At 44.3% G+C, this 25,351-nt stretch overlaps 3 protein-coding genes across 3 annotated transcripts in view; 1 reads left to right on the top strand and 2 right to left on the bottom strand.

The window, feature by feature from the left end:
* The window catches only part of LOC141736708 (scavenger receptor cysteine-rich type 1 protein M130-like), a 68,816-nt gene that overhangs the window by 34,442 nt on the left and 9,023 nt on the right, over nucleotides 1-25,351 (bottom strand). The gene's annotated exons all lie outside the window — the stretch shown is intronic.
* Nucleotides 8,393-12,642, bottom strand: LOC141736670 (E3 ubiquitin-protein ligase RBBP6-like). The gene is made up of 3 exons (XM_074571223.1): nucleotides 12,477-12,642; nucleotides 11,044-11,143; nucleotides 8,393-8,495 (listed from the first exon to the last, which is right to left on the bottom strand). The coding sequence occupies exons 1-3, from the start codon at nucleotides 12,640-12,642 to the stop codon at nucleotides 8,393-8,395; spliced, it is 369 nt and encodes a 122-aa protein (XP_074427324.1).
* On the top strand, nucleotides 12,691-24,920 carry LOC141736660 (microtubule-actin cross-linking factor 1, isoforms 6/7-like). Its single transcript, XM_074571212.1, has 6 exons — nucleotides 12,691-12,780; nucleotides 19,388-19,619; nucleotides 19,971-20,197; nucleotides 20,902-21,024; nucleotides 21,779-21,880; nucleotides 24,008-24,920. The coding sequence occupies exons 1-6, from the start codon at nucleotides 12,691-12,693 to the stop codon at nucleotides 24,149-24,151; spliced, it is 918 nt and encodes a 305-aa protein (XP_074427313.1). The 3' UTR covers nucleotides 24,152-24,920.

Below are 25,351 nucleotides of genomic sequence, written 5' to 3'. Positions count from 1 at the left end.
AATTTACCCTCTCTTCCAACAAACTGCTGACTGACAGAGAGGAAGATCTAGAAAGCTCAGCAGCAGCCACCAGAGCACCAGGAGGTATAACAGTATCAGCACCGCTACAAAACACATGAATTTTTGTTATTCAAAAAGTGTTTTGATGTGCTACTGGAAATATAAAGTCCAAGGTGAGAAAAGGCTGACTACTGTAAATGGAAACAAATAAAGAAAAAGTAATCTTCACCAGATCTACCAATCGGAAGTTGGGCGATTCCACATGAAGCCCTGAAGAGAAGTCTACGTGGAATACCGGCATTCAAAGAGACAGCTCACTGGAAACAGAATTTGTTAAGCTGGCTGCACACGGGAGGATTAGAGTACGTATAACCCACATGCTGAACCTCAGTTTTGGATGATGCAAGAACGGAAATTCTATTAGGAATCGGCTGTGTTCTAGTTCGGAGGCTGCCTGAGAGGTTCTTTTGAATTGTGAGCCCCTGTATTCAACGGTACGGCGGAGCCTGACAGCCTTCTGGACAGAGTGGCTGTTTGCATTCAAGGCATCGAGCTGAAAGAAGATAAACCCTAAACTAGAGTTCAGATTTTTCACGTGTTTTCATATGAATTCACTGGGTTGCAAAGTTAGACTGTCATGTTTGTAAATACTTCAAATGTAGTGTTTCAATGTTTGTTATCCAATCTGCATGCATCGCTGACTACCCTGTGACTACTGAGGATGGCTCTGACTTATCGTACCATTGATGGCAGAAATACTGTAGGAAAAAGTAACATGAAAACACCTGATCAATGTTACCTCCAGCTGGTTTTACACTTTTCATGAGAACATGAGATCCTCAGTACTACACAGAAATGAATGCACTCAAGAAGGTCTGGCATAACCGAATGGTTACTTTAGGAATTCCTAGCCACTTCAAATCAGAGGGCTCCCGGGGAAGAAAGGTTCCTCTCTCGGGGTAAACCTGGACTGAACGACTGATAGGGGAACCAAACAACAAATACTTCTGAGAAGCTTCTTGCATGAGGTGTACTTCCAACTTATCAAAGTGTCCTCACTCAAAGTAAAAAAATATAGCTGGAACTGTCACTGATGTCACTAATGAATGTCACTAAATGTCACTCGCTAGAGAGGAGTGCAAGAAGAAGAATCTAACTTCAGCGTTTCATATTCATGTTGCTCTATAGCTTTACTTACCGAGAAGGTCTATCTGGCTTTTCAGCACGGAGAGGTAGGGGCACTGCTGGAGGGAGATCAGGGACAATGACAGAAGAGGGACTTACTGGCAGCCAGGCTGCCACAGGTGACGGACCAGGGGCCAACGATGCCAAAGCAGAAGGAGAAGCCAGAGAAGCTAACGAAATCATTAGCGGCGCCTGCTGTCTGGACATTTTTGGCCGGAGCAGAGGCTGCAGGTTGCGGGTTATTGCTTGTCTCACGAGTGGTGGTGAAGGTGGTGGCGGTGGCAGCTGCCGCTGCTGTTGCTGCTGAATCCGCTTTCTGTAGCCAGTTCCACTTTTGAAGTTGTTCACAGCCTAGAGGCAGAAAAACATTTACAAAAATGTACTACGAAACGTCAGTAGATAGGTGAACAAAAACCTCCACAGAGTAAAATTACTGGTGTATTCCTGGAAATGCCACCAACCCTGAAATAAATCAATGTGCGGATACACAAACACGGGACGTTAAACAGTGTCAGTAATGATTGGCACCTCAGAGTATCTGCACTTAAAGTAATTCTGTGTTAACATCAAATTGGAAAGGGAGGCAATCACGTTAAACAAAAGTGTGACCCGAATTTGCCAGACTGTCTCTAAAGGTGTAAGCTTCTGTAATAACAGATGAAGCATTTGAAAAGTAAATTTAGCCTCATTCAATTTAGCCTTTCTTAAGGAGACGTAAAGTACTATTTTCTTCCCTTTCAGCTTTTTACAAATAGACTTTTCATGCAAACAGTTTACATCAAAGTCATCACGTTACCTGGCGTAGGCACTTGTTGGCAACTAAAGCATCAGGAGAAACATCTGCCTGATGACATGCTGGGCACGTATGTTCCTCCGATTCCAGTAATGCTGTTCTAATACCTGCGAATCATTAGAATCATCAAAATAGTTTTTAGCCAAACTAAGGAAATGTTGAGGGTTCTAATCATTCATAAAAAGACGTATATGCTTAATGGGTGAATCTGCTCTTGCCCTGAGAGCATCAAGCTATAAACGTTCCAGAGTGCAAAAAATTCCTAGTATGCAGTAAATAGCTACGCAGTTTTGGTACTTCACTATTGAACATTTGAAGATGTAGGGCAGGCTGCGTCTTGATGGTTCAACTCCTCTTTTTTTCCAGGCTCTACGGTGCCAAGTCACCAACCTCAAGGTTCTTGAAAAAAACTCATCTCAAAAAAACGATAGTAGGGTTGAGTTCTGCCGGCTTTAACCAACTCTCCTGTGGAGAAGAATGTGGATTAAATGCCTGACTATCCGCTTGTTGCGGACCACAGCAAGTCACCAGAGTTGGCCACATAATTTTGTGTGAGAGAAAGACACTAAAGGCATTCACTATCTAATCCTGTAATCACCTGCACAATTACGCGCTCTTCTCATAATCATCCCTCCGCGGGTAAAGAGGATTTAACTACATGCATAAAAAGCAAAAAAAGCTTTCCGCCTTAATTTTCTTTCCTTTATGTGAGAAAATTCTTTTCCTACTCAGGGGATACTTAAGTAGTAAATAGAAGTGGTAACACAATCATTCAGTTCTCTCCTATTTCTGCTTTCAGAAGATCAGGTTTTGAATCAACAATCAGGGGAGTAACACTTACATTCGCCACAAAAACTGTTTCCGCAGCAGGGAATAACAACTGCATCGGTTATCGTATCTCTACAAATGGGACGCAGCAACTCATCTGGAATCGGATCATCAGAGGATGAGGGTAAAAAGGGCGGCTTTTCCTTCTTTCCTCTAGCAGAAGCTTCCCTGGAGGGTGGGGTGGGGAAGGAAAAAGAAAAAAGTTAAAGATGTGGATATGAAAACTGTTCCAAGCTTTTAATTTTATCAAAGGAAGATAACAGATGGAATTATTCTCACTCCGCATTAGCCTTCTAAAACACAGGCATTTAGTTTCAACTGCCAGAGAAGGGAGGGAGGAACAATTTTCCTTCTGCAGAACTCTACCATTCATTGGATCAACTAAGAAATTAGCTCAGACTTAGAAAAATCATTTTTTGACGGCTAGAAATCAGGGGAAATGAATCCCAGCCCTCCTTTGCCAGAGGGTAAATATAAATTGCAGGCTCAGGATAGAGTTGGCCTTCGAGTAATTGCATTTTATAAGTGAACGAAGTCTATGTTACAGCTCCTACCAAAGGAGATCCGTGACAGAAAAACAGAAGTGCTACCGCTTCCTTTTTAAGGGAACCACTCTTGTCAGCACACAGTAGCATTTTTAGTTTGGAGCAACAGGAAAACTTCAGTCTGTTTCACACGTGAGATTTGATAAAAGGCAGAGGGGAAGGAAATCTCAGCCCAACAGTCCAATTTGATAAATTTTGCAAGAAGCCTTTGAAACATAAACCAGATGCAAAACGAGCTTTCTGAGAGAACGACTCCAACTGTAAACACTACGGAAATGTTTTGCAGAAATAGATTCTCAGCCTACCACACATTTAACCAACTTCCAGGGGCACAAACAGTAGGACCACCCTGTTTTCATATTAGAAAGTATGGCAGAATTTAAGATTAAGATACGGTGACTTTGCTTCCTCCCCTGCAATTACAGATGCCGGCCAACATTACAGATGCATTGCCACTCAGACATTCACTCGTGGTTTCTCTCCTTCGGTTTTTGGTCAGTCCAATTAATTCCATACTTACGCATTAATAGTTGGTATGGCGTATTTTCCAGTGTTTGTCAGCATAGCACCCTTGGTATTGGGATCTTTCACCTCCATCGTGAAACTCCTTGGAATTCCTGTGCTCTTTTGAATTCTGGGAACAGACTCCAAACTTTTGTCCTGCTAAGAAAAGAAATGCAGGCACGTCTCATCTCAAGACCCACACTGAAAGTGATCTGTCAGTGATTCTGTTAAGCGGCAAAAGCCTTTCATCCACTCCTTTTACCCAGCAGAAGGGTTGCTTGACTCAAATACTTATGTTCCTAAATGAAGATAGCCAGGATGTTCCAAAGGCTTGAGCAGTGGTTTGAACTCATCTGACATCCTTTGCCTTAACTTCAGGTTCCTTAAGGGTGAAATATCCCTTAGCTCACCATCCACTCCAAGAAGAGACACAAATCCGCTCCTCCTCCAAAGCACAGTTCAGAGGGAGATCTCAATTCAGGGCTCTGAGCCAGTCACTGGGGAAACTTAGATTCACCATCTCTGTAGGAAGGCCAAGTTCATGCCTCACGCACATACGTTCAGTGACTAACGTTAAATGGCATGAATACGCAACCAGAGGCTTGTGTAATTAAAACATGCAAATATTCAACACATGGCGTCAGGGAATTATTTGACAGGCACATTAGAAACACAGTTAAGCTCACACAGATTGTCATATCGACCTTATGCAGAATCAGATTTTCAAATTATTGAAGCCATCTGATTAGTAGAGACGTATTAGTTCAAATGTTCAAATTACACACTAGTCCAGATACGAGCAGGGTCTAAGGGAGTGACTCTCAGTGATCTGGACCTTCAAGCACCTATCGGTCAGATCAGCCACTCATGGTTTTGGTTTTAATGGCAGTCATGCACAAAAGCAGCCAACTAGTTTCAACATTTTCTTAAATGCTTGTTTCACATACACAGCTTTTTCTCAACGGTAACATAATCCAGATCGACATCTATGAAATCACTGCCATTTACATTTCCAGAAAACTTTAGAGATCATTGACTAATTTGTTTGAACCCAAACGGTTTACAAAACACGTCCAAAACCCACAAAACATTACTGGCAATACACCAACATTCAATTATGGCGTTTAATGCACAGTAATAAAAAAACAGAGAACTCTGAACACCGTGCCTCCATGCTAAGCCAGCCTGCACCGAAGAGGTTAGAGTAAGTAACGGCTTTGACCTGCTTTATGGTATGTTCCTGCATTTTTCTGAAATAGTTAAATTCTCTCAAAAGCTTAAATGTGTACACCGCTTGGACGGTTTTTCACTTTTTCGAGCAAAACTTCACAGGAGTTTACAGAACCAAGGACACGTTTAAGGACAGCACTAACAGAGACCAATTTCTTTTGTTGGCTGCTTTCCAAACTATTTTTTTTTCTCAATTGTACACAATTGAATTTCTGCAGTGAGAGAGGGAAGACGTTACCAGCAGGAAGAGATCTCTCCTTCTTGGAAATGAATTCCGGCCTTTATTTTCAGAAGAAAGAACTGTCTCCTCTGCATTAGGCCCTGCCTCCTCTAATCTTTGTACTCTTTCAAGACGAGTAATTTCATTGCACAGCACTACGTCTGTGCACCAAGGGCCATCACTAGTGCTCTCCCGGCCAAAGTCACACGTTATTGAGCCAAAAATGCAAGCGATTCCAGAGCCAAACATGGCATTACAACAGTTTCAGAGGGACACATCTGCTATTATGCCACACAGACACATTGGTATAATCTTAGAAACAACTGGGCACATTTTCACAATTCACAGTTTGTGTTCAAATTAGATTGCGTTCTCCACTGCACATATACTACAATTTATGAAATTGTGCAGCATTCAAAGAAGACAGTCACAGAACACAAAGGTTCTGTGACTACCATCACTAGAAATTCAAAAATAGGGATGCAATTGTCCACGTTACAGAAACGCTTCTATTTTGGCTGTTCAAACCCCCCTCAAATGTCCGTAGCTTACAGACAAATCAAGTCTTCCATAAAAATTGTGTTTGTTTCCAACACAAAATTAACAAAACTTATCAAAAACGGTAGACAGCTAAAGTGCTGCTCCTCTGGGTCCTGAACAAGACCAATACTACAACATCATCTTGAGGCTGATAAGGTACTCTGCTTTTATCTTCCAAAATGGGAACTACTCTTTACAGGATGGTATCAAAATATACACACATTTTAAAGTTAAAGTAAATACTTTAAATTAGTAGAAATTTTATTAAAGTCTTGTTCAAATTACAAGTGCTAGCCAGATACAGATGACAGTATAAGATTTAAAAGTACAAAGAAAATGCTTTTTTATTTTTTAAGTATTTGACAAGAATATTCATATACCTTAGTAAGCTGGGCCACAGAAATAGATGCAGGAGAGTCACCAATCTGTTCACAAGAAAAGAAACACACAGTCGAGTTCTACAATCCAAACACGGCAATAGCTAACCTCTACTGTGGTCCCAAAGCCTGCACTATAGCCTCTGACTGTCACTGAAAGCGGCATTTCCAACCCACTGGAACTTGTATTTGTTCAAAGCAAAGCCCAGGCCTACGACAACTTAAGAGTGTGGTTAATGAGGTTAATGAGAAGAAACTACAATTACCAAACCCGTTTGAGATCAGCTTACTGCTCCAGAATATCTCAGAGAGGGACACTTCTCAAATGCTCACGACTGCTTAAAAGTCAAAGGGGTAAGGAAGCTGTCAATTTCCAGCTAAAGAGCATTCAGAAAATATTTCCTGCATTTAGAAAGTATTTCCTGCCAGTCCCCCAAATCAATCAAGCAGAAACAACACCTCCATGAAACTTGTACACAGCCCTAAGGTAATACTGCAGAAGAACTGGGGGGAAAAAATCCAAACCCAACCAGCCAACGCAACCCTCAAAAACCAAGAACTGACAGTGAATTTATTAACTCCCATTTCAAACACAAGACTAGACAGAAACTCACATGAAGCACGTAGGAAAGGGCACCAAAAACAGGAGGAAAAGGCTAGTCGCACTGCTGGAACGTTACGTGTAAATTACAGCGGTTTCCTAAAATCCGATTGCTTGGCTGAACTAAACATTCAGCCAGGAAGGATCACGGTTGTGCCTGACGGTGCTAAAACAATGGGCCCGGCGCTGCGTTTCTGCAGCCTTTAAGGACAAGCCCTAACTAGAAATCCTCGCAGTTACCGAAACAGGAATACTAAACCAAAACGGAGGCACTTTCTTGCTTTGGCTGTAGTAACAGTAGGACAGCAGCGCAAATTTGGACGTATAGAATGACAGCTGATATAAGAGCAAGACAAGGAAGAAATACTCAAAGTAAAACCTTTTGTGCTTCCTGTTCAGAAAAATCATGACTAATTTTAATTTTGCCGCTTTACTGTTCAACAGTGATTGGCAAGATTTTTGGTGATTTCTTCCTCCCACACTAAGATCCAGGTTCGTCTTTGAAATACATGCAGAAATACAGCTATTTAAAAACCCAAACCGAAACAAAAAGCCCACGCTTTGAACCAAGAGCGAGTTAGCTTTAAGAATAAAGTTAATTGTGTCTCCAACACCAGAAGCACCCGAGGCTGCAGTGCTTTTACAGGGAGAGAGAGAGAGAGGATTTGTAAAGAGCGATGCAAGGCTTCCACCCTCCCCACGGCTACCCTCAACCCAAATCAGGTCCAGGCAGAGCAAACTAGAAGGGAACGTTTCTGCTTCGTCTTTCATTTACTTTAAGTAGTTCTAGCTAACACTGAGGCTTCCCTCCCACTCCAGGATTTTTCCTTTTCTTGGAGACATCTGTGCTAGCGGATGGCGAGATGCTACTCAGAAACGTGACACAGACACGCCAGGGAAGACGCGAGGCGAAAAGAACGTTAACCTTCTTTTGGAACATGTGATTTGTGTTTATGCACATGCTAGTAAACAACAAGAAAAATAACCCTTTTCAAGAAATAAAAACTCATCTGAATTAGATGAAATACTATAAACGTGGTTTACATAAATGCATAAAATTAACTACTTGGGTCACTGGGCCAGTAAACTAAATCAAACTCACAACGCGAGGCATTCATGCATTCATGGCCAAAAAGGAATTCGAACCACTCGGTGACAGAATTACAGGTGTCAGATTAAGACGTAGTGGTTTTAGACCTACATACAACAAGCTTACAATTTTAAGTTGATTGGATACTATTCCATGAGCATCAGAGCCTGCATTCTTCACAGAACACAGAGCCAGAGTTCATCTGTTTCTAGATTTAGGTGATCCTAACAGCTTATCAAGGCATCAGATCCAGCGGTCCAGGGTTAGTGTAATGCCTCACACCACAGCAGTGAACTACTTAAAATAAAGATGAAAAATGAAATCCACCAAATAGTGATTTTTATGCTGTAGGGACTATTTTGAAATGTGTAGTTACGCACAGCATTCAACCCAAGTGGCAAATCAAGATCTAGACCATTACCAGTCAAGTATTTCCTTGTGTTACTTCATTATATTTCAGCAGCCGAATGACAGTGTTTTCAAACCTGAAGAAAAATGCTGCTCCTTTTCCAAACGTAAAAAATTGAGATTGTGATTTTACATACCGCTTTTGATGTTCCACTCACTGGCTCAGTTCGACTTCTAGAAGAAGAAAGAAAGGTGATCAGAATTTAAAATAAAGCACTTGTGCCCAGCATCAAGCAGCAAAACCAGATTATAAAAACGGATTGTCAAAACATTATGTTCTGACAGTCTACTGAATGTGGAAATTTATCCGTATTCATAAACTGTTCTCTCTTGTACACTCAGTGCAAAGAAAAAAAAACCCCAAATCACATTTCACCTTTGTCACAAATTACTCCAAGACTCACAGATACAGAACACAACAGCACAAGAGGAAGTCCTCAGGTATTTTGTCTCTGCTACCTAAGAATCTAAACCATGATGTCTGTCCTATATTTTGTGTTCTTAAATAATCAACCATCAAAACAGGAAGGTAACGTTAGCCAGTCTGTATATCCCTAGTATCACAAATAGGGCCATACACAGTACTTTAGTTTCTAAGCAAGAACAGTGATGGTCTAGACCCTTCAAAGTGCACCTTTCCTTAAGCGAACCAGAAATCAGTCATCCGACAAAGACATAACAAAAATGTCAGCAGCAGAGTCTTTACGAGAGCGTTTCTTTGTGGAAGCCCAAGCACTGTGCTCAGACGGCTACCATATTTAGCCACTAAACGTGTTACATATGCTATGTGGATTCAAAATAGTACTAGAAATGTCACCTGACAGCAGTCTCTAGAATTTTGTTCAATTGAGGAGTCCCGGGACAAAAGAAAATAGCGGCCTCGATTGCCAGAATTTGTTTTAAGATGATCTTGAAAATGCTACAATATTTTAGGAACCATTTATTACGTTTGAAAACTTGCTGAGACTCCACATACTCATTGATCCGTATCGCAGAGGCAATTCAAAGGCTGCTGTGGAATTCACGTACAAAGAGAAAGGCTCGTGCTTCCTGCCACTGCTAGACCACCACCAGGCTCACAATTACAGCCACACAGCTCCCGAAGGGGAGCAAGTACAAGGAAACACTGTCAATGACCACCCAATGGTTTCTTCATCCACTTACCTCGAAGAACATACTACAAGGTGAGTAACACATTTTTGAAGGCCTCTCCACCCTTACAGCGTACGTTCATCATTCCCAAACTTTAGCCACTCTGCCAGTGGCTTCTGCAATGTTTCCAGCTGGAGGAGCAGAAAGCTCATCTGCCTGGTGAATTGTCAATGCTAGAACAGCAGTGCCATTCTTCCCTTATCCCCACATACAGGTATTTACCTGATCTTTGAAGCTAGCAGCATCTATCCTCTCATTGTGGGGCAGCATTACAATACCAGGAGAGGGTGCCGTCCAATCAGAAACGGAGGATGCACTGGCAACGCAGCACTAAGCATACACATTTTAATTAACCCCCAGTGTTTAGAAGCACAACTCTGTGGCCTCCAGAATTACTAGGGAGTACCTGAAAGCACTGCAACAACTACGGCAGTAACATGCCCAAAGCTGACATGCAGAGCCATGTAAATTCAGGGGGTTTTGCTTGCAGACACTTCATGAGTACCAGGATGCTGCTGTACTGTTGGTGCGAGACACGCTGTAACTCATCACTCTACTCTGTTGAGAACCAACACTAGAAAGACATGGCAAAACCACAATTTAATAACATCTTTTAATTGTGGGGGAGAGGCATATCTTTAAGAAGGCCGGAAAATATGACCATTCAAACAACGCTAATGTAGCTGACATAGAACGGGTCTGTATGAATGCAGAAATGACAGCAATAATCCTGTAGTCGCCAGTGCATTTGAGCATCTGTAATTTTAATCAATACACCCGATTCTCTGTCCTCCGTAAATCTTAGGAATACAGAATTAAAACCTGGAGCACAGACATCGGCTTAGGGTAAAAACAGACTTAGAAAGATAACTAGTAACATTTGGTAACCTGCTCAACTGCTTACTGAGTTTCAAGTTTGGAAAGGATTAACTATTCCTTCATCGTACTCACACAAAAGGCTTTAGGACACTATTCTTTTTCTCTGGCCTTAAACGGACATTGTCTTTAGGAAACTACTAGGAATCCTTTATGAATGAAACTTCTTGTTTGCATTGCTCACCAGCTGGCAACCCTGGGTCTTTCCTCTATAGCTAGTACGCTAAAAACCCAGATTTGGGCCGTAAGAATACCCTCCAGCCCAAGTGCAAGAAATAGTCAAACACTGAGACGCAGGCTCTTCTGAGATGGGAACAAATCCTAAGATGACACTACAATGTGTATCTGCCTGTACTATAAAAGCAATAAAAGCAAACACATATAATAAGGAATTTCTCCGTATGGAGATCCATGTAGAGACCATGGGTCTCAGAACAATCAGCCCCAAGAACAAACCCAGTAGAGGCATCTGAAAAGTTACAATTGGTGGAGTGTGAACCCCATGTCCCAACAGCACTAAAAATGTCAGCCTGCTTTGGGGCAGACACGTTAAAATCTAGCCCATGACAACAAAAATTAACAGCAGCTTTAACAAGAAAGATACAAGCTGAAAGCCCCTGTAAACTAATATAAATTTAAAAAGCTATCACACCAAAACCCCTTAGAAAGAATACAATGGTTCGTGGATACTTACCTAACAGATGTTTTGCTGGTAGCTTTCACTCCTCCAACAGGGATTCTTCTGACAATCACCGATGAGTTCTTAGGAATCAGGGCATTGTCATCTGTGTATTCTGAAAACAAGAGAAACACAGGAAAAAACCCTAGTCCATTCATAAGGATTAAGGATTAAGGATTAATACGTAATTACACAGCACTTCAGAGAATCCCTTGACAGATAGAAAAGCAAACTTTTGTATGTCACATCGCGCTTTTATCGTCTCAACACACTAACAGTACATTGCAAGAAATCTTCAGGTTTGAGAACCAAACACATACAGCAAAATTTGTCTCCTTTTTTAAAAAAAGTTGGAATGCCAACAGCAAAACGGTCTCAATGGTCACTAAAAGAGAGTCTGCTAATGCATGAGGTTCTGTCCTATCTAACTCAAGTTGCTTTTGCTTCTGTTAGGCTACAAAGCCAACAGATCTCCGGAGCAGAACAACCCACAGCAAAGTCTCACCTGCATAAACCAGAGTCTAAAGTCTGTCTAGCTTGCCCTGCAACAAAACAGGCACCGAGCTAAAGCATGAAAACGCCATTGCTTCCCTAGCTGTTAACTCAAACGATTCACCTAATGCCACCAGTGCTCAAGACTGACGGAACGCAGAAGAGACCCTGCCATCTCTGTCTATTTCTTGGAGCATCTTCCACCAACAACCACACTTCTCGGCCTCTCAGTGCTTTACATTTGAATGGAACCCAAACTGGCAGTGCTAGAATTTGCATCACAGAACTTTTGGCCTTTTTTGAGCTTGCTTTCACAAGTAGGGCAGAATTGGCTCAAACTAAAGTGGTATCTCCCCTCTGAAGCTAATCATCTCCTTTGAATTAAACGTGAAGGGACGGGAACTCTTTCAATTCCCTTCTTGCAGAGCAGAGAGACTCAAACAAAACTACATACGAAGACAGCCAAAGACAGAAAATCCCGGTCTGGTTTTTTTTTCCCTTTTTTTTCTGAAGGTGAGTTTAAGCGTCTACATCTGACGAATAACAACTGGAAGTAACAGTTATGCATATAAACCAAAAAAGTTGGCATTCATACATATTACACCAAAACGTATTCTCTAGCTGTGCTCTGAAAACCACTGGGGTATTTTGGTGTTTTTGCATGGAAAACACCCTTACCTTCACTAAGTATCTGTGCCACCAGTGTACCAAGTTTAAAAGATTACACGCATTTTACAAAGGTCAAAGTGCAACACAACCTACCTAGAGGAGGATCGTGTCACTGCCACACATGACTGATGCTCTTTGAAGCAGGAAAGTTAGCCCCTTTCGGCCCTTTAGGCAAAGCCCCTTTAGGCCCTTTAGGCAAAGCCCCTTTCGGCAACCCCACGTTTAAGGGAACCTAGTGAAGCACATGCTTTTTCCTCACTGCCCTGAGGCCCCGCGCCCCCACGCACCTTCCTCGGTCTGGGCGTTGCTGATCTGCAGGTCACAGTTGGCCGCCTTCAGCTTCTCACGGCCCATGATCCGGCACTTGAGGTCGCGGAGGGAGATGTGGAGGCCGTCGAAGGTGACTATATCGTACTTCAGCTTAGAGGAGAACTTATAATGGACAGCAGACATGGTCGGGGCCAGGCGGTGCCTGCTACGCAAAGGCATCTACCACAGCAGATGGCGTCACGGCCTCCACACCGCGTCAGGGCCCACGGCGGCGTGGGGCAGGGCCCACTGAGGGGCCGGGGCCAGCAGCGCAGGCTGAGGGCGAGCGGGCCGGCAGTGCTCAGAGGCTGTGGCGCTCTGCCATGGCCAGGCCCCGCAGCCTCAGGCAGACTCGGCTGGGGGAGGCCTCAGGAAGGCCCCGCCTCCCAGCCCCACAAGGTCTCCAGCCTGGGGCTGTCAGCAATGGCGCTGGGCTGTGGCGGCGGGGCCAGCCCGGCTCCTCCCGGCAGCCCAGGCGGAGGGTGGGCGAGGGGGAGCGGCCCCCGTGGCCCTGGCTCGGCCTCCCCTCCCTCTCTGGCAGCAGACAAAACCAGTATCTGATGAAACACAACAAATTTATTCCATGAACTGGGTGCGGAGAGCACAGCCCCGCAGCTCGGGGCTGGCACCGGCTGGGGCTTTGCTGGGAAAAACCAGGCGAGAGTCACCCTGACGTCCCACACATGTACCTCGTGCCGGGACCTGCCAACCCGTCCCTCTGCCCAGCGCCCCCACGGGATGCAGAAAGCAGCGCTGCTGGCCCTGGTGTGGTCCTGAGCCATGTCGCAGCAGACGAGTCCTTAACCAGCAGGCCTATCATGTTAAACTGACATTTGAGAAGTGATGAGACCCTAGTGGTGCACGAAAGCCTATTTTAAAAGTCGGGTTCTGTACAGGACTGCCATGGAAATTGACTGTTTGGAAAACAGTCTGTTCCCCCGCTCAATTTGCCAGCAGTCCAACAAACCCACGCTCGGATTTCTGTGCCTCGGCCTACCTTCCTTGCCCGCTAGAGTCTTGCAGTGCATTACCAGCTCAAGTGATCTAGCCCCAAAGGTAACCCTACTGAGGCGAGATCTTTCTATGAGAAACAACATCTTTCAAGGTCCTGTACATAATGGCACAGGAGGGATAAAAACCTTTTCCCGTGTCTAATTGAAAACACCTGGGTAAGTCCCGCTGCTGGCAGGAAACGCCCAGAATTGCCTCTAGATTGTCAGCAAATCAACAGTCAGGGATGGAGCACCAGCCACATCCCTTGCCTTTGGGGATTCACAAAAGCCCAAGCCCGCTGGTGAAGTCATTACTCACAGGAGTCGTTCCCCATTGCGGCCATGGCTCCTTGTCAGGAACAGAACAGAGGGGGAAGCTCTGGGTGACAAAGGATGCCAGGACGTGCTCCAGAAAGAGAAGATCAGCGCCAATCCCCTCACCTGAGTGCAAAGAAATAGTTGCACCCCTACAAAATAGTTAAAAAAAGAACCCCAAGCCAAACCCACAGCACAGCATCCCCCTCTACAACCGTTTCAGCTGTAGTTACAACCGCTGCACAGCTGCAGGCTGATGGCCCTGCTGGCCCTGTCACAGGACTCTCACTGACAGCAGTTACCAAGGCCCTTTTGGAAGACTGCACTGTGCATCACCTTCACTGGAGAGGACCTGCTGCTTCCCTGTGGCTGCCTTTAGCAGCAGAGCCCTCTGGTTCTCCAGCCCACACTTTCCCACCTTGGATGCAGGAGGGACCGGCTTTCAGCCGCTGCTTTAACAGCTGCCTTTGCTGTGCTCCTCTGCTGTCTCCCTTCCCACCGCATCAGTCAGGGTGAGCTTCTTGTCTTTCCGCACTGAGCCGCCAGCACATGCTAAAGAAACAACAATTAGCAAATAGGAACTCTACCCATAGCGCCTATCTGGACAGCCTATCAAGGTGTAATAGCTCATCCTACCCTTCCCAAGGTAGAGACCAGCCTATACTTTGATCCCGTATCTACCTACTGTACCATCTCTCCTAAAGCTCAAATCGTAATTACCTTTTCAAGAGGATGGCCGTTGAGGAGCAGTGGGCAGTAAACCATCACTGGTTGGAAAAAAGTAGCCGAGCAAGTGGCAAAGGAAGGAGCCGAGTTATCCCGAAGGCCAGCTCAGCCCAACAAAGCTCAGGGAGCTTTGGTCCTCCCTGTCTCCCATTTGTGTGTTGATGGCTCACCATTTGTGTGTCAGAGCCATCAGACGGACGACCCCGTCCTCCTTGAGACACCCCTTGGGGCAGCCGTACCCAGTGCCGGGCGGCTGGATATGGCCTTTGCTCCATGGGGAGGCGCTTCCTGGGAGCAGGATCTCTCACTGGGGCACTGGGAAGCCCTCCTGAGGCCTGCATGCCTGAGGGACGGCTCTGCACTGCTCCATCGCTCACCAAAACCAGGGGCGGAGGAAGGCTGCCCTGGTGGCCTCCAAAAGAGTCAGCTCCCCTGGGCTCCTCTGCGGCCACCGGGCACCTTTGCTGTCAGGCGGCTCTCCGTGCTGCTCTGCCAGCTTAACCAGCACCTCTTGCCCTCCATCTCTTCCCGCTCCTCACCAGCACTTCTCCTCCCACAGCTCCCTGACCAGCTCCCCCCTGCTCTCCCTGGCCCTCTGGCCCTTCCCGCCCCTCTCCCCCCACCCCGCCGCCCTCTCCCAACCTTCTCTCCCTCCCTGACCTCCTCCTCCCGGCCCCAGCCGTGCTCCAGGGCCTGGCCCTGGGCCAGGGCAGCCCTGGGGAGGCGGCCATGGTTCCCGCGGGGTCAGGGGGCAGGAGGGGGCGCCCCGGGGCACGCTGGGAGTTGTGGACCCGGCAGGAGGCTCCCGGCGGCCATCTTGTGTCGGCTGAGGGGTGGCTGGCACAGGCCGACACGACAGATCTGCAGAGCCGGGAGCTGCGGTGAGTCCTGGGCCCTCGGGCTCCTGTCAGCCCTCTTCTGTCTCCCTGTTCCTCCCTGCCCTTCCCCTTTCCCTCTGGGTCCTGTTTTTCGCCTCCCTGTACCTCCCTTCCTCTCTCCTGCTGTGCTCGGCTCCCTGTTGCCCTTTCTCTTTTCTCCAAGTCCCTCTCTCTCTCTGTCATCCTTCCTCTCCCTCTACTTTCCCCGTCGCCCTTCTTTCCTGCTCCCTGGGCCTCTTGGTTTCTCTCTCTCTCTCTTCTGCACAGAGGCCCCAGGCTGAGTGTGCAGCTCGCACTGTGCAGTGAGGTCAAACCCATATGGCTACTGGACAGACCTCTCTCTCCCTGCTGAGCACAGAGTAACTAGGTTTGGGCGTTTTTTAGCTGCCTCAATTAAGCGACTCCAGTTAGATAGGATGAACCCTGGCTTCAAAGTTTTACTCTGTTTTTTTTTTTTTTTTACTCTGGGACCAGTTAATGAAAATATGCCACTATTATGTACTGGTAAACAGTGGGTTCACTCATTTGTCTTCCTGTTATGTCCACAATGAACAAACAGGCTCTATTAAGACTAGCTATATAACATGAGCTTTACAAACTCGCTTGACTAGTCACTGTGAGCCAAATCATGCTTGCTTTACTTACAGGATTGTCCCCCCAATCATTCTGCCTGTATGAGAGGCCCTTCAGATGAGCTTCTATTTTTGCATTTTCCCTGGGCTATGCCATTAGCTGGGATCTGTTTGTAGAGGAGAACATTAATGTCAGGCAATTTTAACATGTAATCTAATCTGGAATACTTGTTTACTGGAGTTGTTTACCCAATAGTAGATCGTAGAGAAGATCAAGTCATTTATTGTTCTACTCAAAAAAAAAAAAAAAGGTTCTGAATGTGAATGGAAAACCGTTTTCTGTATTCACTTACCTTTCTGTTCTGATGTATTTACTGATGCCTGTCTTTATTCCCAGTCATGGAATTCATAGAGTCGGTTCTGTGTGAGTAGCACGCAGTCAGTTTGGTTTGAACTAAGCCGTGGGCAGAGCACTAGCGTAAGGTTTGGACCCAGAAATGTGCACTCTTGTGGGCCTTGTGTCAAATCATCTGTTTGTGCACAGAAATAAAACACACAAAATTATTTTCTAAAAAATTTCAGGCTGCTCTTAGTTTCACCTTTGCCTCTTCTCCACTAATCAACATTATTTTTCTTGCTACAGGGTGTACAAGGAGTTACATTCTGGGTAAGAGCTAGAGTCAGGGGGATTTGTGTTTTCATTGCTGTTTTGCCCTCAGAGGGCTGCTGAGAGTCATGGTCACCGTCTTTTCAATCTTCTCAACCTCTCCTCTTCTGGGGAGGAGCAAGTAAGCGAGCCAGTATCAGGATGCCTTTTTAAGGGAAGAAGCTTAGTTGCAGACAAGAGGATGTATTTACACTGAGACTGACACGGGCCCTTTTCTGTGCCTTCATTAACTTAAACAAAGTCTGAGCTGAGCGGAACAGAGCATGTGCCTCTCATGTTCCTGCAAAGGGTCCATAGGGTAGAAACGCGTGGAGTTCACAGCACCGGGAGGGACAGTGCCTCACAAGAGAGTGGGATTTTCCTGAAAAGGGAGGAATGAGCTGAGAAAATAAATAAAAGTGGAGGGAAGGATCGGGCTACTCCCACAAGAAACCTTTCCCTTTTGTCAGATCTACGGGTGCAAGTCAACAAAACCCAAATCCTTCGGCAAGTTGGAAGGCACCTTGTGACCTTTCACTTCCACAAGTTTTATGCACAGTTTTGACTTCCTTAGGGGGTGGATGATGAGAGGGAGTAGACAGCTGAGATCAGATTTAATTTACTTATTAATTACTTGCTAAACTTTGTGTCAATTAAGAAGTAGCGCTGTTGTGAAGACAGAGGGGTCTTGTGGCCAGAGAGGAGACTGCTAAACTAGGTTGATAGTCTCTCCTAATCGGTCTTCCTTGTCCTTTTCTCCTTTTCACTGGTTCCTTTGACTCTTCCTGGTGCTACTTCCCTCTTCTTAAAGCAAGGATCATTTGAATTCATATTCTTGCAATGCCAGTACCTCTTTCTGTGATGTTCTTCAATGGAAGGGTTTGAGGCAAGTGACAAATACCACCATGAAAAGTATATATGCAGTGGTGTTATGCACATGCCTGGAATATTGCTGCCATTTCTGTCGTTATAGGTACTAGATATGGGGAGTGTCTGTTGCCAAGATCATATGCATAGTTAGCATCTGATATTTTGCCTGTAATCAATCATCTGTCCTACAAGGGTATTGCATGGACCTTTCCAGTGCGTCTCTAATTGTGGTGTTTAAAGCCTGGGTAGCTCTCTGTTGGAATGGGAGCCATCACTGGCAGAGCAATCACTACCTTTGTTTGATAGTATTTGTGCTTGACATTAGGATGAAGGGTATTTGTCTGGCATTTCTCGCCAGCTGGATGTGTTAGAACTGTGGACAGCTGTAATGTGGTGGTGCAAGCATAAGAAACTGATAAGTTGTTTTGTTTGTTATAGCAACTGCGTGAGCTGATGGCTGAGCACAAGCCTCATATAGGTAAGATGGACAAACCTGGGCCTCAGTTGCTGGAGCTGAGCCCAGGGGAAGGTTTTTCTATCCAAGAAGAATATGTGGCAGCACTACGTATCAAAGGCACCCCATAACCTATGGAGCCAGAATGAGAGGTTGTAATGACTTGCATTTTCTTCCTTTTAAGTTCTAAAACACCTCGTCTCATTCATTGAAGTACGAGTACAAGGAAGCCCACTGAATGTACCAACAATTTTAAAATTTAATATATATATCTGCTAAAATTAGACCTGAATAGTGCCAATTTAATTTCCATCTTTACCACTTTTGTAAGGTTTTGTTGCTGCAATCAGTTTTCCAGAAGTCCGGAAGGTGGGAAGGCTACTTATCTTCCATAACACATTTTGCTGGCTTGTATGATATTCGCACTTCTAACAAAAACACTGAGTCCATAACGTTGGTCACAGTGTCTGATTTGAAGTGGGTTGTGTGGTGGGAAAAAGTCATTACATTCGCATTGCCTGTATTCCTTTGCATAGAAAGGATGTAGCTATTTGTTCCCATCAGGCAATCTTGTTTTGCTGTGCTCTTTCTGGCACCTTTCCCAAGTGTAGTCAAGAGTGCTTTTTGTAGATCCCGGAGGGATCGTTAAATGCACCCAAGGTTTACTTATTTCTGTAAATGGAAAGGAGCACGGTGGTGAGGTGTTTTTAGGAGTCTCTAGGGATCCAAAAGCATGTAGTAAAGGCTATCTTTGGACCTATACCAAAGGGTGAACCATGTTACAGAGCTGTAATTGAGTTTCTGGACACCTCCCTGGGCTCAGTCAACTGTGGGTCAACATAACACGCGCTGTTGTGTGCTTTTAGTTGCAGAAAGTAACGTTCCTTTACTGCAGTAACAAGCATCACCTGGGCACTAAGAGACGTCTTTTTGAATGACCAGACATATCGCATCTTAACCAGTGGTTATATGCCAGTATATTGGTCCTGATATGAAAAAGTATGTATTTACTACTCAGGTAAACAGCTTGCTAAAATGATGGAATGGCTCATGAAAGAGCCAACGAGTCATGGCTCTCCAAAATAAGGTACAACCTACTGTATGAATGACACAGGAGTAAAGGCAAGAAGATTCTGCTCTATGTATAGTATCTTCAGATGGAACGTCTCAGGACTGAAACCGGATTTCACAGTAAAATTCTTCAATCTGAGAGGAAGTACCATTTTGCAAGGTCATTTTTGTAATGTAGATATTGAGAGAGGGGAAGAACCACGAAGGGCAGTATTGCAAGTGGCACATACGTCTGTTGGCTAGAGATGTTAAATATGTTAATTTTAAAGTACCTTTTTCCAAGAGAATTTCAAATGCCATTTTTCAGTTGTTTTTTTTTTCCTAATTTCTCTGCCACTTCTTTCTGTCCTTTACCACCCTACCAGTTTCATGACAAGATAGATTTGACTCTTGAGAGTCTGAAAGGCACAGTTGAACGTCTGAGGCAGCCACCTTCAACCTCAGCAGAGGTTGAGAAGATTAAAGAGCAAATCAGTGAAAATAAGAACGTGTCAGTGGATCTGGAAAGACTTCAGCCGGTGTATGAGACGCTTAAACAGAGAGGGAAGGAAATGATTGCTCGCTCAGAAGGAGCCGATAAGGATATATCTGCTAAAGGTAATAGATGGAGGAAAGTTTCATGTAGTGGAAATGCAGCAAGCTGCAGCATATAAAAATGTTCATTTCTGATGACCACTGCTCTGGGGATTGTGTTCTCCTGGAGAAGCTGGAGAAGATGTATAAAAGCAAAGTATTTGTTTAAAATAATTCATCGTGGATATGACCTTTGTTTTATTTTTTAAGGCTATGGTGGTTGTTTCCACTTAAGGTTATGAGTCGTCCTGTAAAGAAACAATTTTACAGTCTAAATTTTAAAAGATACCCATATGTTTCTGCTGTAGAACTGTAGAGAGATTTTTGGCCAAGAATCGTTTGCCAAGGTAGTAATCTAGTTCCTCTGTTGTTTAGCTGTTCAAGATAAACTAGACCAAATGGTCCTCATTTGGGAAGACATCCAGACCTTGACTGAGGAGAGGGAGGCCAAATTGTTGGATGTAATGAAACTAGCCGCAAAGTTGTGGTGTAGTCACGTGGCTCTTGCAGCTACTATTAAAGATACTCAGGAGCTCATTGGAGAACTGGAGGGACCTGGAGTTGACCCATCTCTAGTCAAGCAACAGCAAGAAGATGCTGAGGTCAGTAGAAAGTATTTTGTTGACTTAAAGTATGTTATTTACAGTATGCAGAGAAAAGACAGAATTACTATGAAATACCACAGGAGGCTATTTTTTTAGAGACCAAGAGGGATAATTGTGTAGGAATTTACTATAGTGATATCTCGAGAGTCTGTGGTAAATAACATGTACCAGTTCTGAATTGCAATGAGCATGCAACAGGTGCCTGTCCTTATATTTGCATATCTGCTTATAAACACGTATATAATAAGCACGTCACTGAGACTTTTGAAAGTGATACGTACTTGAGATTCCCTGAGTAATAGGCAACATCTAAATGAAAGGTGTACGCATGTATCGTGCTCTATGTATTATGCTCTAAGCCTGTAATTATTCATGCTGATAGTTAAAGATTTGAGGGTTGACTGACAACCTCTGAAAAAGAAAACGCTCTGATTAAAGAAATCTAATTGAAAACTTCCTGTTTATTTTTTTTCATCTCATGCAAAGTGACATCATAAGCCATTGTTCTAATTTAGACTGGTGTCAGTTGATTTCACTCTGACCCTGCAAAGGGATGCTTGTGTTTTAAGCGTCAGATTGTAAGTCCAAGGGACTTTAAAGAAACCACAGGCCGAATCCTGCCATGTCCTCTCTTGAAAACAAGCTGTACATAGATTATTAAAGTTAGTGTGAGCGGCATTGAATTTTTTTTCTCTTTGTAGGCTGCTAAAGATGAAATTGATGGACTGCAAGAGGAACTAGCAACAGTTCTGAGCCTTGGCTCTGACCTTGGAGCTGCTTGTGGAGAGCCTGACAAACCGATTGTCCACAAGAGCATAGATGAGGTATGGGAAATGCAGGTGCTTGAATCTGCTACGCCAGGTGCTTGTTCAGCTGAAATTGGTATATCCTCCCTGCCCCCAACAAATTTTGCAAATAAACATTTTGCGGCAAATGTAAGATACCCCTGAAGCTTTTATGATAACGTAAGGTTTGCTTTTCAAGTAAATGGATCTTGGCTCGTATTAGTTTAGAATGTATAGACGATTTTATTGTATTTATTTATGGGTTAAAAGTTCTGTAAAAGACAGAAAGGTTTTTTGTGCAAATAGTCACTGATGAATGCAATAGATGGCTACTTTTTGCAATAGGAATGCTGGAATAAATTTGAAACGTATCTGGTTTATGCCAAGTGCAGCATCTTGACTGAGACAATGCTGCTTGGATGACTACAGAGTACTGACAATTTCTCCAGTGTTCAGCAGTGTATGTTTCTTTTAAGCTACCTTTTTGATAAGGATGCAATTCCGAATGATTTAATGATACTTTTTCCCATATTGACTGTAATCCATAGGTTAATAAAACTATTCAATAATCAGTATTGAATTTTACAGCTTTTGCCATCCAGAACGTCGAGTGCATTCTGAAGGAAAGTAACTATGCAGTGATAAGGAGAACAAGAGTTTTAACATGGAATTAATGTGAACTATTCATGCTTAGTTTATTGGTGTTATTGATGAGTGAATAATGAGTGAACGCACATTATACAGCAGCAGTAACATTCTTTTGTCCATTGGAGTAAATTTCACCTACTTGCAGCTGAATTCTGCCTGGGATGCCTTAAGCAAAACAAGGAAAGACCGGGCAGATAAGCTTGTTGAAGCTCTGCAGGCAGCTGTTCCATACCAAGAAGGACTGCAGGTAAGATGGTGTGATACACCTAACCCAATCTTGAGTCAATAGGATTTAACGTGGTTGTAGTAAAAAATGTTACGTGATTGGGAAGGTGACATGTGTCACTGATTCTAGCGACTGTTTTCTTCAGTAGGCAGATATTTTTTCTCGGGGTTGGTTGGGTTGGAGGTTTTTCTTCCATTGAAGACTAAGTCTGTTTGGGTTGTTTTCTGCATGTAGTTGTTCACATACTCCTCTATGTATAGATTCGAAATTGATGTCCCCTTTATTGGTAAGACACAAGTTTAGAGTAATCCTGCTCACATTTCCTGGTGGCAGTCAGTACGTAACATAATAGGCGAGCTGAAGGTGTGACACGTTTACATGATCGGAAAGGAACAGAATACAGGTCCGTATACTCACCTGCAGCTGTTTTCTTTGAGTGGAGGACAGTGAAAGAACTTCAATTTTATTCCACCTTTTTTATAAGTGAAATATTTCAGTTTGACTATTTTAAGCCCAAAATATTAACATAATGTTACTGGACCATTCCAGGAATTCTTAGCGTAATTATACTAAGAATATAGACATACTGGACCATCATTCTTAGCGTAATTTATCCAATCACAATACTTTGGAAGATGATTCACTTTTAAAATCGGTAGGTAAACTTTCCAGTGGTTTTTTAAGATATCTTTTCTCTATAGGCGCTGTATTTTATTTCATTTTTTTGCCTATTCTTTGCAAGTTTTGGCTGAGTGGCAGGCCTCATGTCTTTTGTCAGTGAATGGCTGGAAGATGGAAACAGTAGAAGGGTTTTCATGGTCAGATTTTGCAAAGCTGTCTTTTTGCCCAGTGGAATTACTGTCTGTCTTGGTTCATTAGATCTTTAAAAACAGAGTTTCACCTGACACTGAGGGCAGTTGCGTGTGTGTTCGGTGCAGACCAAGCAGCAGAACACATCTTAATAATAATGCAACATCTTGTTTTCCATGTTTTTTTCTCCAAGGTCTCTTATTTTCATACTGCCCAGAGGTTGACTTGTAGGGTTACATTAGGAACATTGCCGTTGCTTTAAGAGCTTTGTATTTCCTGGGGCTGCACGTTGTGCATCCTACAAGCTTGGTACTTTGTACAAGAACTGTATTTAACTGCCGCCTTACGCTCATTTCAATAGACAATATTAAAAGTATTGTGGGCAGATTGTTAGCTACAGCTGCCTCACCCTGTTGAGCGTGTTGGGGGGGTTAGTTCTCCTTTTGCCAAGGAGTTGTGTAGCAGTGGGCAGCTCTGAGAAGCCGTCCTAAGCCCTTCTCCGTAATGAATCACAGATAACAGGCAGGAGGAAAAAGGGCCTGGCAGAGGTATTTTTTCCTCTGTGTAATTAATTGCCCAGAGTGCTATAGGTGTTCTTAGTCTTTAACTGGAGTGTTCTTGAGGTTGTTCTGCATTATATCGGGAGTAAGGGAAGTACCCACAAAGCCTCAGAACTGGGGAGACTTCGTTTGTTTTTTGAAGTTCCAGCTGCCTTATCCTGAGGAGATTCAGTCAAGCTCAGGTATTGGCCATCACTGTCTAATCTGTACTGAACGGGTCGTGTTCCATCTTCCTGATACAGATACCGTTATCCTTCAACAGAAGTTCTTGTGTCATCATCATTTAAAGTGTGTTATCATTCAGCTACCACCTTCCATCTTTGCTCTGAAGGAGTGCGGAACAGAGTTTGTCTTGTATTTACCTTTCAGAGTATTCATAAAAATTGCTGATTTTACTCCAGAAGTAGAGTACTAGTCTGCATGAATAGTACTGGCAGGATATTGCTGCTAATAAGGGTTCAATCTTGCAGCATGTACATTCTCGTAACCATTACGTGGAATACTTTAGTTAATACTGGATCCCTTGTATTGCAAAAACCCCTAGGTTCCGCTGGAGAAAGCTGTTTGGTTTTGGTTTGGTTTGCTTTGTTTTCAAAGCGCACAGCAATCTTGTTCTCTGGAATAATACTTAATGCGACTTTGAAATCTGACACTATTTCTCTGCTCATGCTTCAGTTTCATACTGTGATTTTGGGTTGAGGATTTCTGCTGATTTGCAGGATTGAACTTTGGTGAAATTTTATCATGTGGCTCTTGGTTTTCTTTCTGTTTTGAGTAGGGATGCACATCCACTGTTATTAAAGCCATCGCTCAAGAGATTCTGCATCAGCCAAGTGACGTGTTCCCAGAGCTTCTCTGCGGGGTGCTGCTACTGGGAAGTAATTCCCCAGGCCAGCGATGGGTGGGCTGTTGGAGTTGCTGATGAACTTCTTGGAAAAAGGGACAAATTAGGAAGAGCGGAGCATTCCTGGTGCGGAGAATGGCTAGGTCCCAAAGAGCAGCTGTCAGCGTGGCACAGAGATCAAGAAACATTATTCTGCAAGGATAAACCGTTGAAGGTTGGAGTTTTGCTGGAGCTACAAAAGAAGTCCGTGTCCTTTTATTCCATCGCTGACAAAGAAATGCTTTTGCACACCTTCGGAATCAACACCTCACCTCCTCTTTACCCTGCTTTCTGGCTATATAGTCTAGAAAGAAATGGATCTTTCAGTCTAAGTCAGAAAAGTGACAATTTTGGCTGTGACTGCAGAGCTTCTGTACGAGCTTCAGTGTCTCGCACAGGAATTTACCCAGGAGTGTGTAGCGACCCAGGTCTTCCTGGGAATGAGCAGATGATACTTGGCTCTGCTTTTCTTCCCGCTGTGCTCTGATGGAGCTGAACACTGAACTGCTGTCCCCAGACACCCTGGAAGCACTCTGGACTAACTGCGCGTCTGTAAGATGCCAGCGGTGCGTGTGTCAGCTTCTACAAGAGTGGGGGTGGCTCTCTCAACGTTGCCAACAGGGAATGCACAGCTGGTGGCTGCTGCCTCTTGTTAGGGCTGAGGCGTCCCTTCCTGGTGCATCTGGAGCAAGAACAGGGCCAGCACGATGAGCTGCCTGGGCACCTCTAGGTTTGCACGTACAAACTGTGCTGCAGTGCTCAGGAGCAGCAATTTGTTGCGCTTTGATCATAAATCACTGTGCCATGTAAAAGGGAGTGTGTTGTGTCGCTCCTGGTGTTCCTGTGCGTCGGAGGCGCTCACTTGGCAGGCGCAGCACTGCAGCCAGCGCCGTTCCATTACAGTGCTTGAAATCTGCATCGTGGCTCCCAACGGCAGAAAGCTGCGTCACCATCCCAGGGAAGCCCAGAGCAGAACTCCCGTGCAGAGGCGACAGGAGCCCACAAGCCCACTGCCTGCTGTATTTCCCACTGGGCTCTGAGGGGGGAGAGCGGAACTGGGGGCTGTGATTTGTCAAGGGGATGCCCCCTCTGTCCCTGTGACCGCCGTTCATGGCCCAAAACAAAAGGAAAATAAAACCAACACAAAATAATATAAAGGGCTTTTTATTAGTTAAATAAGAAATCACTTTCTGGAGAGCAGCTGTCCCTGCCCAGCTGCCCGGCTCCTGGGTCTGTCCC

Source organism: Larus michahellis (genome assembly GCF_964199755.1).
Source record: "Larus michahellis chromosome W unlocalized genomic scaffold, bLarMic1.1 SUPER_W_unloc_1, whole genome shotgun sequence".
NCBI lineage: Eukaryota > Metazoa > Chordata > Aves > Charadriiformes > Laridae > Larus > Larus michahellis.
This window is presented reverse-complemented; position numbering and strand designations above follow the sequence as displayed.

Bases quoted from the DNA above. Each gene is read 5' to 3' on its own strand.
- LOC141736670 (XM_074571223.1), bottom strand. From the start codon at position 12,642: ATGTCTGCTGTCCATTATAAGTTCTCCTCTAAGCTGAAGTACGATATA. The intron at 11,144-12,476 runs GTGCGTGGGGGC...TCTTGTTTTCAG, and splicing joins CAACGCCCAGACCGAGGAAG to AATACACAGATGACAATGCC. The intron at 8,496-11,043 runs GTAAGTATCCAC...TTCTTCTTCTAG, and splicing joins ACCAGCAAAACATCTGTTAG to AAGTCGAACTGAGCCAGTGA.
- LOC141736660 (XM_074571212.1), top strand. From the start codon at position 12,691: ATGGCGTCACGGCCTCCACACCGCGTCAGGGCCCACGGCGGCGTGGGG. The intron at 12,781-19,387 runs GCGAGCGGGCCG...CCACCCTACCAG, and splicing joins GCCAGCAGCGCAGGCTGAGG to TTTCATGACAAGATAGATTT. The intron at 20,198-20,901 runs GTCAGTAGAAAG...TTCTCTTTGTAG, and splicing joins AACAGCAAGAAGATGCTGAG to GCTGCTAAAGATGAAATTGA.